Source organism: Salmo salar, chromosome 25, assembly GCF_965601325.2.
Source record: "Salmo salar chromosome 25, fSalSal1, whole genome shotgun sequence".
NCBI lineage: Eukaryota > Metazoa > Chordata > Actinopteri > Salmoniformes > Salmonidae > Salmo > Salmo salar.
The window spans coordinates 1,082,807-1,096,299 of NC_138315.1; the positions used below are offsets into that span (position 1 = coordinate 1,082,807).

The 13,493-nt window shown below is 40.6% G+C and overlaps 1 protein-coding gene across 1 annotated transcript in view; it reads right to left on the reverse strand.

Annotated features, from left to right (window-relative positions):
• Nucleotides 1-639: 639 nt before the first annotated feature.
• Nucleotides 640-13,493, reverse strand: part of LOC145864107 (phospholipase D1-like) — a 47,342-nt gene continuing 34,488 nt past the window's right edge. The window contains exons 5-9 of the mRNA XM_082969256.1: nucleotides 11,394-11,494; nucleotides 10,977-11,020; nucleotides 10,465-10,599; nucleotides 4,652-4,805; nucleotides 640-691 (exon numbers count right to left, since the gene is read on the reverse strand). Coding sequence (XP_082825382.1) covers nucleotides 640-691; nucleotides 4,652-4,805; nucleotides 10,465-10,599; nucleotides 10,977-11,020; nucleotides 11,394-11,494 — 486 coding nt within the window. The remainder of the gene's footprint in view (nucleotides 692-4,651; nucleotides 4,806-10,464; nucleotides 10,600-10,976; nucleotides 11,021-11,393; nucleotides 11,495-13,493) is intronic.

A 13,493-nucleotide genomic window follows, 5' to 3' on the forward strand; every position in this document is an offset into this window, starting at 1 on the left:
GCACTGTACTACAAGTAGAAAGAGCTCTTGGAGTATGATGGTGTGTGGAATAGGACTCACTAAAGTTCAAAATATCCATTCAGGACTGACCACTTACCAGAAGAGGCATTCTTTCTATGGTGAGCTCTGTTTACGACCCGCTCAGTATTCTTGCACTCTTCATTCCTGCAAGACAGATTTTGCAAGAGCTGTGCAGGATGAAACTTAGATGGGACGATAGCATCCCTGAGGTTCTGCGTCTAAGATGGTGTAACTGGTTGATGGATCTGAACCAGCTGTCAGACTGCGAAGTCAGAAGATGCATCAATCCCAGTGATTATGGAGAACCAGTTTCAGCTCATCTCCATCACTTTGCTGATGCCAGTGAGAATGGTTATGGTATTGTCACTTACCTGTTGTTGAAGAACAGAAAGAGTGAAGTTTACTGTGATTTCATCATGGGTAAGGCCAGGGTCGCACCATTAAAACCAGTCACCGTACCACGTATGGAGCTCACAGCCGCCAAATTTGCTGTATGTGTAGACAAGATGATGAGAAACAGAGTTACCACTCGAAGCATCAGTGTTTTGGACTGAGAGCACATCTGTGTTAAAATGCCAGAAATGAAACTGCAAGATTTCACAGATGGCAAATCAAACTCTAGCCGTTGATGATCCGGAGGTGAAAAGAGACACGGTAGTGAATGTTGTATCTGTGGAACAGAATGTCGATGTCATCTCTCACTACTCGGTGAGGCACCGCTTCAGAAGAGCAGTTGCATGGATCCTAAAGGTTAAAAGTGCACAAAAGGAAGTTTAAATTTTTTTTACTAGGCAAGACAGTTAAAAACAAATTCTTCTTTACAATGACGGCCTACCCCGGACAACTGTGCACCACCCTATGGGACTCCCAATCACAGTCAGTTGTGAAACAACCTGGAATTGAACCAGTGTCTTTAGTGACCCCTCTAGCATTGAGATGTAGTGCTTTAGACTGCTGTACCACTCGGGACACTCCCAACTGTAGGAGAAAATAAAGAATCTAAGGTTGGGACAAAATGATGAGGAAAACAAGAATCTGGTGGAGAAACAGTTGAAGGGGTCCAAAAAAACACTGATCAGATGATCACTCTCTGTGGACGAGCTGATGGATGCAGAAGTGCAAATTGTTTGTTTCTGTCAGAAGATAATGTTTCCAGATGAAATGGTAGTTCTGAAGAAAGGCTCAGTGGTAAAATGGAACAGCCATCTTCACAAACTGTCTCCAGTATTCCAAGATGGTGTTATGAGTGTAGGTGGCAGATTGAGCACTTCAGCTATACCAGCACAATCTAAGCACCAAGCTATCATTCCCAAGAGCCATCATGTGACACAGCTCATCATCAGACATGTTCATGAGGATGTTGGACACAGTGGACGAAATCACACACTCTCTCGCCTCAGACAGAGATACTGGATTCCTAGTGCTATCTCAGCAAGGTAATCTCCAAATGTGTTGTTTGCAGAAAGCTGAGTGGAAGCAGAGGTGAGCAGCACATGGCAGGCCTGCCCCAGGAAAGACTGATTCCAGATGAATCACCTTTCACCAATGCGGGCGTGGACCACTTTGGTCCTTTTTAAATAAAGCGTGGCAGAGGAACTGTCAAGCGGTATGGATTCATCTTTGCATGCCTGAATATAACAGCTGTACATATACAAGTGGCACATTCACTGGACACTAACTCTTCCATAAATGCTATCAGAAGGTTTGTTGCCAGGAGAGGACAAGTGGAGGTTATAGGCTCGGATAATGTTACCAACCTTGTCAGAGCAGAACATGAGCTAAAGGAAGCCATTCAGGGCCTGGATGACGCTCATATACAGGACACCCTGCTCTAAAAAGGTATCACATGGATCTTTAACCCTCCCACTGGATCGCACTATAGTGGTATTTGGGAAAGAGATGAGGATAATGAGAAGGGTTCTTGGTGCCATACTGCTTCAGCAGACACTGGATGAGGAAGGGCTGCAAACCCTGCTCTGTGAAGTAGAGTCAATCATCAATGACAGGCCTATCACTAAAACCCTAATGATTTGCGGCCTCTCACCCCCAACAATTTTCTTCTTCGAAACACCAAACCATCTATTCCCCCGGGAGTGTTTAAGCCAGAGGATTGTTATGCCAGAAGGAGATGGCGACAGGTGCAATATATGTCAGACATGTTCTGGAAGAGGTGGACTAAAGATTATCTTCCTAAATTGCAGGAGCGACAGAAATGGACAAGAAAAATAATAAACTTTGTCCCTTGGGACATAGTTCTTATCGTGGATGACTCAGCCCCACGTAACTTGTGTATCATGTGGCAAGTCACACAAACCAACCCAGACTCCAGAGGGCTGGTTAGGCAAGTGCAGGTGAGGTAGCCTAGCAGTTACGAGGGCTAGTCACTGAAAGGTTGTTGGTTTGAATCCATGAACTGACTAGGTGAAAAATCTGTCTGTGTCCTTGAGCAAGGCACATAGCCCTAATTGCTCCTGTAAGTTGCTCTGAATAACCTGTTTGGGCTAGGGGGCAGTATTGAGAATTTTGGAAAAAATATGTGCCCATTTTTAACTGCCTCCTACACCAACTCAGAAGCTAGAATATGCATATTATTGTTCAGGTTTGGATAGAAAACACTCTAAAGTTTCTAAAACTGTTTGAATGGTGTCTGTGAGTATAACAGAACTCCTATGGCAGGCAAAAACCTGACAAGGTTTCATGCAGGAAGTGGCCTGTTTGACAAGGAGTCGTGCGTCTTGCATCTGTTTATTGAAGAGTAAGGATCTTAGCTGTAACGTGACAATTCCCAGGGCTCCAATAGGCTCTCAGGACCCGGGAAAATCATGAAGGTTGACGAGGCAGCCTCAGGCTGAAACAGATTATCACCTTATCCAAGTGTCCCATTAGATGACAATGGAATGAGGCGCGTGCGCGATTAGCCCCCGTGGAGTATTTTAATTCGGCTGTTGAGTTTATTGCAGATTCCCGGTCGGAATATTATCGCTTTTCTACGAGATAAATGGCATAAAAATTGGTTTTAAACAGCGGTTGACATGCTTCGAAGTACGGTAATGGAATATTTAGACATTTTTTGTCACGCCATGCGCCATGCGCACGACCGTGGATTACCATTCGTATAGTGTCTAGAACGCACGAACAAAACGACGCTATTTGGATATAACTATGGATTATTTGGGACCAAACCTACATTTGTTATTGAAGTAGAAGTCCTGGGCGTGCATTCTGACGAAGAACAGGAAAGGTAAGAACATTTTTCTTATAGGAAATGTTATTATGGTGAAGGCTAATCTTGCCGGGTGTCTAAATAGCTAGCCGTGATGGCTGGGCTATGTACTTAGAATATTGCAAAATGTGCTTCATCCGAAAGCTATTTTAAAATCGGACATATCGAGTGCATAGAGGAGTAATGTATCTATAATTCTTAAAATAATTGTTATGCTTTTTGTGAACGTTTATCGTGAGTAATTTAGCAAACTGTTAGTAAATTCCCCGGAAGTTTGCGGGGGGTATGCTTTTTCTGAACGTCACATGCTAATGTAAAAAGCAGTTTTTTGATATAAATATGAACTTGATTGAACAGACATTCATGTATTGTATAACATATGTCCTAGGTGTGTCATCTGATGAAGATCATAAAAGGTTAGTGCTGCATTTAGCTGTGGTTTGGGTTTTGGTGACATTATATGCTAGCTTGAAAAATGGGTGTCTGATTATTTCTGGCTGGGCACTCTCCTGACATCATCTAATGTTTTGCTTTCGTTGTAAAGCCTTTTTGAAATCGGACAGTGTGGTTAGATAAACGAGAGTCTTGTCTTTAAATAGCTGTAAAATAGTCATATGTTTGAGAAATTCGAAGTAATAGTATTTCAAACGATTCAAAAATCGCGCCACTGGATTAGACTGGCTGTTACGTAGGTGGGACGAATTCGTCCCGCCTAGCCCATAGAGGTTAAATTATGTATGACACTTGTATTTTCATGACTGTTTAATATTACGAGTTTTGAATTTCGCTCTCTGCAATTTCACTGGAGGTTGTCGAGATGGGGCGCTAGCGTCCAACCTAGCCTTTAGATGTTTTAAAGGGATGGGGGGGCTTGGGTTTAAGAGGGTGTGAATGATGCTGAATGGTTGTAGACAAAGACAAGCTCTCCAGTAGGTGTACTAAAACATTCAAAGGCCATTTTCTCAAAAGTGAGTTTACAAGGTTATCAGCTTTCAAATCTGAATTACTTTCCCATTGTTCCTCAACTGCGGTGTAATATATACCATTTTCTAGCTCTGAGTCTCTACTGTTATCCATTTCAAATTTTGCTACATAAGACCGAATCGAGCCAGTCGGTCACATATTTAATTCTGTGCAGAAATGTGTAAGCGGCTTAATTTACCCTGTCCCGCGACACAATTTACTCCATAGCCGGGGTTAGTTGTGCCAAGAGACCACTTTGTTTTCAAAAGCTATGTTTTCAAATCTGTAATGTTTACATGAATTCTGATTATTTCCAGGGATACACAACATCATGAAATATGTATATGTCTTTGTTAGAAAGAAAATTATATTTCCTTTGAAGGAGTGCTGCTGAATGTTAAAACAACTCAATTTACCCCACTTTTTCTTATTAATTTGAATGACCTGAAACACTCTTCTCTGAGTGACAAGGCAAACCTCCCAACCTGGTAGCTCTCTCCGTCCATCACAGCCATTACCATGTCCGAGTCCTCCACCACCACCGCCATCTCACTGTCGCGCTTACCCAGCATGCTTCTGTCGTTGATGTTGGCTGAGCCTGCCGACAGACACACAGGATGAACTTATAAATTGTGCTTGGAGTGCCACTTTAGTCTCCTTTTCACCTCATTTAACCTCTATGGGCAAGGTGGGACGCTTGCGTGTCACCAAAACCCAGAAGACAGCTAAATGCAGCACTCACCTTTGATGATCTTCATCAGATGACAACCCTAGGACATTATGTTATACAATACATGCATGTTTTGTTCAATCAAGTTCATATTTATATCAAAAACCAGCTTTTTACATTAGCATGTGACGTTCAGAACTAGCATACCCCCCGCAAATTTCCGGGGAATTCGCTAACATTTTACTAAATTACTCACGATAAACGTTCACAAAAAGCATAACAATTATTTTAAGAATTATAGATACAGACCTCCTCTATGCACTCGATATGTCCGATTTTAAAATAGCTTTTTGGTGAAAGCACATTTTGCAATATTCTAAGTACATAGCCCAGGCATCACGGGCTCGCTATTTAGACACCCGGCAAGTTTAGCACTCACCATAATCATATTTACTATTATAAAAGTTTGATTACCTTTTGTTGTCTTCGTCAGAATGCACTCCCAGGACTGCTACTTCAATAACAAATGTTGGTTTGCTCCAAAATAATCCATCGTTATATCCGAATAGCGGCGTTTTGTTCGTGCGTTCCAGACACTATCCGAAATAGTAAAGAAGTGTCACGCGCATGGCGCAATTCGTGACAATAAAATTCTAAATATTCCATTACCGTACTTCGAAGCATGTCAACCGCTGTTTAAAATCAATTTTTACGACATTTTTCTCGTAGAAAAGCGATAATATTCCGACCGGGAATCTCCTTTTCGGCAAACAGAGGAAAAAATCCCAAAGGCGGGGGTGGTCGGGTCACGCGCCTAAGCCCAGTGTCCCTTGATCGGCCACTTGAGAAAGGCGATAATGTGTTTCAGCCTGGGGCTGGAATGACGACATTCTGTTTTTTCCCGGGCTCTGAGCGCCTATGGACGACGTGGGAAGTGTCACGTTAGAGCAGAGATCCTTAGTAAATGATAGAGATGGAAAAGAAGTTCAAGAAATGGTCAGACAGGCCACTTCCTGTAAAGGAATCTCTCAGGTTTTGCCCTGCCATTTGAGTTCTGTTATACTCACAGACACCATTCAAACAGTTTTAGAAAATGTAGGGTGTTTTCTATCCATATGTAATAAGTATATGCATATTCTAGTTACTGGGTAGGAGTGGTAACCAGATTAAATCGGGTATGTTTTTTATCCAGCCGTGTCAATACTGCCCCCTAGCCCTAACAGGTTAACCTCCCTGGGCAAGGTGGGACGCTTGTATATACAAATACCTCATAAATGCTATAACTTCAATTTCTCAAACATATGAATATTTTAAACCATTTTAAAGACAAGACTCTCGTTAATCTAACCACAGTGTCCGTTTTCAAAAAGGCTTTACAGCGAAAGCAAAACATTAGATTATGTCAGGAGAGTACCCTGCCAAAAACAATCACACAGCCATTTTCAAAGCAAGCATATATGTCATAAAAACCAAAACCACAGCTAAATGCAGCACTAACCTTTGATGATCTTCATCAGATGACACTCCTAGAACATTATGTTATACAATACATGCATGTTTTGTTCAATCAAGTTCATATTTATATCAAAAAACAGCTTTTTACATTAGCATGTGACGTTCAGAACTAGCATACCCCCCGCAAATTTCCGGGGAATTCGCTAACATTTTACTAAATTACTCACGATAAACGTTCACAAAAAGCATAACAATTATTTTAAGAATTATAGATACAGACCTCCTCTATGCACTCGATATGTCCGATTTTAAAATAGCTTTTTGGTGAAAGCACATTTTGCAATATTCTAAGTACATAGCCCAGGCATCACGGGCTCGCTATTTAGACACCCGGCAAGTTTAGCACTCACCATAATCATATTTACTATTATAAAAGTTTGATTACCTTTTGTTGTCTTCGTCAGAATGCACTCCCAGGACTGCTACTTCAATAACAAATGTTGGTTTGCTCCAAAATAATCCATCGTTATATCCGAATAGCGGCGTTTTGTTCGTGCGTTCCAGACACTATCCGAAATAGTAAAGAAGTGTCACGCGCATGGCGCAATTCGTGACAATAAAATTCTAAATATTCCATTACCGTACTTCGAAGCATGTCAACCGCTGTTTAAAATCAATTTTTACGACATTTTTCTCGTAGAAAAGCGATAATATTCCGACCGGGAATCTCCTTTTCGGCAAACAGAGGAAAAAATCCCAAAGGCGGGGGCGGTCGGGTCACGCGCCTAAGCCCAGTGTCCCTTGATCGGCCACTTGAGAAAGGCGATAATGTGTTTCAGCCTGGGGCTGGAATGACGACATTCTGTTTTTTCCCGGGCTCTGAGCGCCTATGGACGACGTGGGAAGTGTCACGTTAGAGCAGAGATCCTTAGTAAATGATAGAGATGGAAAAGAAGTTCAAGAAATGGTCAGACAGGCCACTTCCTGTAAAGGAATCTCTCAGGTTTTGACCTGCCATTTGAGTTCTGTTATACTCACAGACACCATTCAAACAGTTTTAGAAAATGTAGGGTGTTTTCTATCCATATGTAATAAGTATATGCATATTCTAGTTACTGGGTAGGAGTGGTAACCAGATTAAATCGGGTATGTTTTTTATCCAGCCGTGTCAATACTGCCCCCTAGCCCTAACAGGTTAACCTCCCTGGGCAAGGTGGGACGCTTGTATATACAAATACCTCATAAATGCTATAACTTCAATTTCTCAAACATATGAATATTTTAAACCATTTTAAAGACAAGACTCTCGTTAATCTAACCACAGTGTCCGTTTTCAAAAAGGCTTTACAGCGAAAGCAAAACATTAGATTATGTCAGGAGAGTACCCTGCCAAAAACAATCACACAGCCATTTTCAAAGCAAGCATATATGTCATAAAAACCAAAACCACAGCTAAATGCAGCACTAACCTTTGATGATCTTCATCAGATGACACTCCTAGAACATTATGTTATACAATACATGCATGTTTTGTTCAATCAAGTTCATATTTATATCAAAAAACAGCTTTTTATATTAGCATGTGATGTTCAGAACTGGCATACCCACCGAAAACTTCCGGTGAATTTACTAAATTACTCATGATTAACGTTCACAAAATACATATCAATTATTTTAAGAATTATAGATACAGAACTCCTTTATGCAATTGCGGTGTCAGATTTTAAAATAGCTTTTCGGCGAAAGCACATTTTGCAATATTCTGAGTACATAGCCCGGTCATCACGGCTAGCTAATTTGACACCCACCAAGGTTGGCCCTCACCAAACTCAGATTTACTATAAGAAAAATTGGATTACCTTTGCTGTTCTTCGTCAGAATGCACTCCCAGGACTTCTACTTCAACAACAAATGTTGTTTTGGTTCCAAATAATCCATAGTTATATCCAAATACCGCCGTTTTGTTCATGCGTTCAGGTAACTATACGAAGGGTGACGCGCGAGCGCATTTCGTGACAAAAAATGACAAAATATTCCATTACCGTACTTCGAAGCATGTCAAACTCTGTTTAAAATCAATTTTTTGTGCAATTTTTTTCGTAAAATAGCGATAATATTCCAACCGGGCGACGTTGTATTCATTCAAAGACTGAAAGAAAAAAATTGAGGATTCTCATGAACGCGCATCTCCAGTGTCACTGTCCCCAGCCTGACCAGTAACAAACAGAGCTGCTGTACTTCGCCCAGAGACTGCAGACATCTCATTCCACTTTCTGGCGCCTTCTGAGAGCCAATGGAAGCCTTAGAAAATGTCACGTTACAGCAGAGATGCTGTATTTTCGATAGAGATGCAACAGAAGGATAACAAATTATCAGACAGGGCACTTCCTGTATGGAATCTTCTCAGGTTTTTGCCTGCCATATGAGTTCTGTTATACTCACAGACACCATTCAAACAGTTTTAGAAACTTTAGAGTGTTGTCTATCCAAATCTACTAATTATATGCATATTCTAGTTTCCGGGCAAGAGTAGTAACCAGTTTAAATCGGGTACGTTTTTTATCCGGCCGTGCAAATACTGCCCCCTAGCCCCAACAGGTTAACACCTGATTACCTACATATCAATAGGTGGTCCAGGTATGTCATGACATAGCACAAGCGGAGGGTAAACCCTACTCCTTGAAGTTTGCAGTTGTATCTACAAATCTCAAATGTTCTCAAAACGTATCCTTTAATATGTGTACTTTACTCCACTTATAGTTCAGATATCGCTTTCAACAGGAAAAGTTTTAAAAACATCTCTGGGGCTAGGGGTTGATTTGGGATTTAGGTTGCCTTTCACTAGGTATCTGGATGTAGATGAAAATGCCTTTCATCTCCTATTACAGGTACACCTCATCTCTTTTAATGTATCTGGATGGTAAGCGTCTTTCTAAGAGGAAATTAGTTATCTAGGGGACAGATGTTCTGGGTGAAAGATGTAATTTTAATGGTTTTCAGAACACATTTGCAGCCAAACACTGCAGCATAGCCTGCAGCTGGAGCATGCTCTCTGCTATTTCCTTGGGTGACACTGCCATCTACTGGGCATATGGTGTACTTTTATCTTTTTCAACAGCAAACAAAAGTCTAAAAACGGTTGCACAGCACCAGTACTTGGTTTGTCTTCCTGAGAGTGTTGTGAAGTTATTTGTCATGTCATGTTTTGTAGTGTATAGGGTTAGATGCAGTCCAGCTTACTGATGATGATCATATTGCTAGTCACTATGACCATGTTGTGCTGTGTTGTTTTGTGTTGTTTTGATGTTATCTTACTGAGGATGATGACAGAATGATCAGTCACTATGACCAGTTTGTTGTGGTTATGTTATTTTATGTTGTGTTGTATGGTATTGCTGTTACAGTATATTATCTTACTGAGGAGGATGACAGAATGATCATCCACTATGACCAGTTTGTTGTGGTTATGTTATTTTATGTTGTGTTGTATAGTATTGTTGTTACAGTATATTATCTTACTGAGGAGGATGACAGAATGATCATCCACTATGACCAGTTTGTTGTGGTTATGTTATTTATGTTGTGTTGTATAGTATTGTTGTTACAGTATATTATCTTACTGAGGAGGATGACAGAATGATCATCCACTATGACCAGTTTGTTGTGGTTATGTTATTTTATGTTGTGTTGTATAGTATTGTTGTTACAGTATATTATCTTACTGAGGATGATGACAGAATGATCATCCACTATGACCAGTTTGTTGTGGTTATGTTATTTATGTTGTGTTGTATGGTATTGCTGTTACAGTATATTATCTTACTGAGGAGGATGACAGAATGATCAGTCACTATGACCAGTTTGTTGTGGTTATGTTATTTTATGTTGTGTTGTATGGTATTGCTGTTACAGTATATTATCTTACTGAGGAGGATGACAGAATGATCATCCACTACGACCAGTTTGTTGTGGTTATGTTATTTTATGTTGTGTTGTATAGTATTGTTGTTACAGTATATTATCTTACTGAGGAGGATGACAGAATGATCATCCACTATGACCAGTTTGTTGTGGTTATGTTATTTATGTTGTGTTGTATAGTATTGTTGTTACAGTATATTATCTTACTGACTGAGGATGATGGTGTGATTGTTCACTATGACCAGTTTGCTGTGGACATAGATCAGCTCAGTGACTAGTCTGTCGTCCAGGTCAGCATGAGTCCTCAGCCCACAGAACGAGATGTAGTTGATCCAGCAGGCTTCCACTGTACACACACACAGAGATGCACACACAGGTTGTACCATTTGCTCTCTCCTATCAAAGCATCCAACATCTAGACCCCCTCACACGGCAACACTTGGGGGTTAGATTTCAGTTAATTGACTAGTGTTCTATTAATACTGCTTGCTGCAGCGGGGTGTATAAATGCCCTTAATGCGGAGCGTTGTTAGTCAGAGAATTATCCCATTTAAGGCATGGGATCTTTATTTCTATTTACAAATGGGCCAGTGCTGCTCAGTTGACGCCATACATATGCAGGTTATGTGCACTGTCGATAATGAGTGTTCAGGGGGCAGTGAGAGATGGGCCGTGTTCAGGGGGCCGTGAAATGAATTGGCAGCCAATGGGACGTCTAGTTACTCACACATTTCAGTCTCTCGATGTGATCTCCCCGGCACATGGTCCTGTAGGGAAGAGAAGAAACAGACATCAATCCTCTTGTCTTTCTTTTCATCTCCACTTTCATTACTCTTTTCTTTTCCCATTTCTCTCCTCTCTGGCCATCCCTTCTTCTTTGCCCACTTAGCTCAGAACTGGCTTATCAAAGCTTTCTTTTCTCTCTTTTCTCATTTTCGCACTGCGTGGGAGACGTGATGTTTTTTTGTGTTCCTTAATCGCCTTTTAAGCGTGAGATGAGGTAACTGTTGTTTTTAGCCTGACCATTGTAATTTTCCTGTCTCTAAGGCAAAGGCGCGTGTCCAGTGCTTATTTAGAGCTTAATTGAGGCAATTAGGGAAGGAGTGTGTGAGAGGGTGTGAGATTGTGAGCAGTGATTACCTGTAATTAAAGTACATGATGGCTTTGATGGCTTGGCCCCCTCCTGAGGAGATGTCGCCTTCAAATCTGGGTAGCAGAGGCATCACTATGTACACCCGGAACTGCCTTTTCTCCCTGAACACACACACACACACAAACAAGATACATACTGTAGTAAGATACAACAGTAGTCCTATAAATCTACCCTAATAATCCTCACTAATACTGGAACTGTTATTACAACGGTCCAGTCGTCGTGAACCGTGCACCAGGCTCTAGGGTTAAACTGCTACCTATGGTCTGTGTTCCATAATGATTCAAATATCCTACATGTCCCAAATTATTGCACAACTTGTAATAAGCTAGCCTAATATGATCCTCAGAACAACCACACGAATGTGACAGAGGAAATAAAGGTAAACTAACAATGGAATGGAATGGATGTCACGTCCTGACCAGTAAATGGATCATTTGTTATTGTAGCTTGGTCAGGACGTGGCAGGGGGTATTTGTTTAGAGTGTTTAGGGCTTTGTTATATTATGTGTTCATGTAGAAGGGGTATTTGTTTAGAGTGTTTCGGGGTTTTTGGGCTATGTGTTTATGTAGAGGGGTGTTGGTTTAGAGTGTACCGGGGTTTTAGGTTTAGGTTCTAGGTTAGTGTATTCTATGTTAGTTCTAGGTTGTTTACGTCTATTTTCAGTTTATTGATTTGACCTTCAATTGGAGGCAGCTGTTTCTAGTTGCCTCTGATTGAAGGTCCTATGTATAGGGGTTGTTTTGTATGGGGTATTGTGGGTAGTTGTAGTTGCATAGCTTTGTGTTTAGCCTGAATCCTGTTCATTTGTATGTTTTCGTGGTCAATAAAAGTGAATTATGAGCACTCAACCCACTGCGCCTTGGTCCAATACCTACGAAAGACGTGACAATGGAGCTGAATGTAAGGAAACTAACACTAAAGTCAGTGGGTATAACTGATGGTATAACTGACGATAGTGGCTAATATTTAACATGATACAAATTGCTAAATATACAGTGAAAAGACTGGACATTTCATTAAAACATTGTAGAAATCATAAAACAACTGGGTAGGATTGGCGCTATACTGTCATTTGTGTCACGTCCTGACCAGTAAAGGGGTCATTTTGTTATTGTAGTTGGTCAGGACGTGGCAGGGGTGTGTTTGTTTTGTGTGTTTCGTTTTTTTGGGGGTTATGTTCTATGTTAATATAGTTCTATGTTTGTTCTAGTTCTTCTATTTCTATGTTTAGTTTATTGGGTTGACCTTCAATTGGAGGCAGCTGTTCCTCGTTGCTTCTAATTGAAGGTCCTATTTAGTAGGGGTGTTTTTCCATGGGTTTTGTGGGTAGTTGTTCCATGTATAGCTGTGTAGCCTTACAGGACTGTTTTTCGTCGTTGTTTTTGTATGTGTTTTGTTTTGGTTTCCTTCTAATAAAAGAAGATGAGTATTCATATACCCGCTGCGTTTTGGTCCACTTTTTACGACGCACCTGACACATTTGTACATGGCTATGGAAGCATATCACTTGGGTTTCCAAATTTCATCACAAGTTATAATGTCAGCATTTCATAAGCTTCAATGTGGAAAAGGTAATATGTTGATATGCTTCAGTTTGCTGGCATATGACTGGTTTCACATTTCTCTCTAGCAATCATATTGGTAAAATAGATCTACAGTTTTTAAAATGTCTATTTACAATCCCCTTATCCAAACGGCTACTCATTTAGAGTGGCGGCTCGCCCATAAGGGCATTAGGGGCCGGGGCCCCACTTGTGATTGGCCAATAAAATATAAACAATTGTATAAAAATATATATATATATTATATAATTCATGGATAACGTTTTAAATGATCATAAAAGTGCAGTAAGTTTGTACATTTTCCTGTTCCAATAATACATTGTTCAAAACAAGCTGTTCAGTTACTTAATACCCTGACTCTCAGTGACTGCCAGCACCACTTCAATTGTTTTGCCAGCTATTTGCTATGAGGGGGAAATGCCCCAATTAAATCACAGGATTTAATAACATAAATTATAACAGAACAAAGTAAATGGACCATCCTGTGGATGCTCAAATGTGCGTCCGCTCAGTCAGAAATT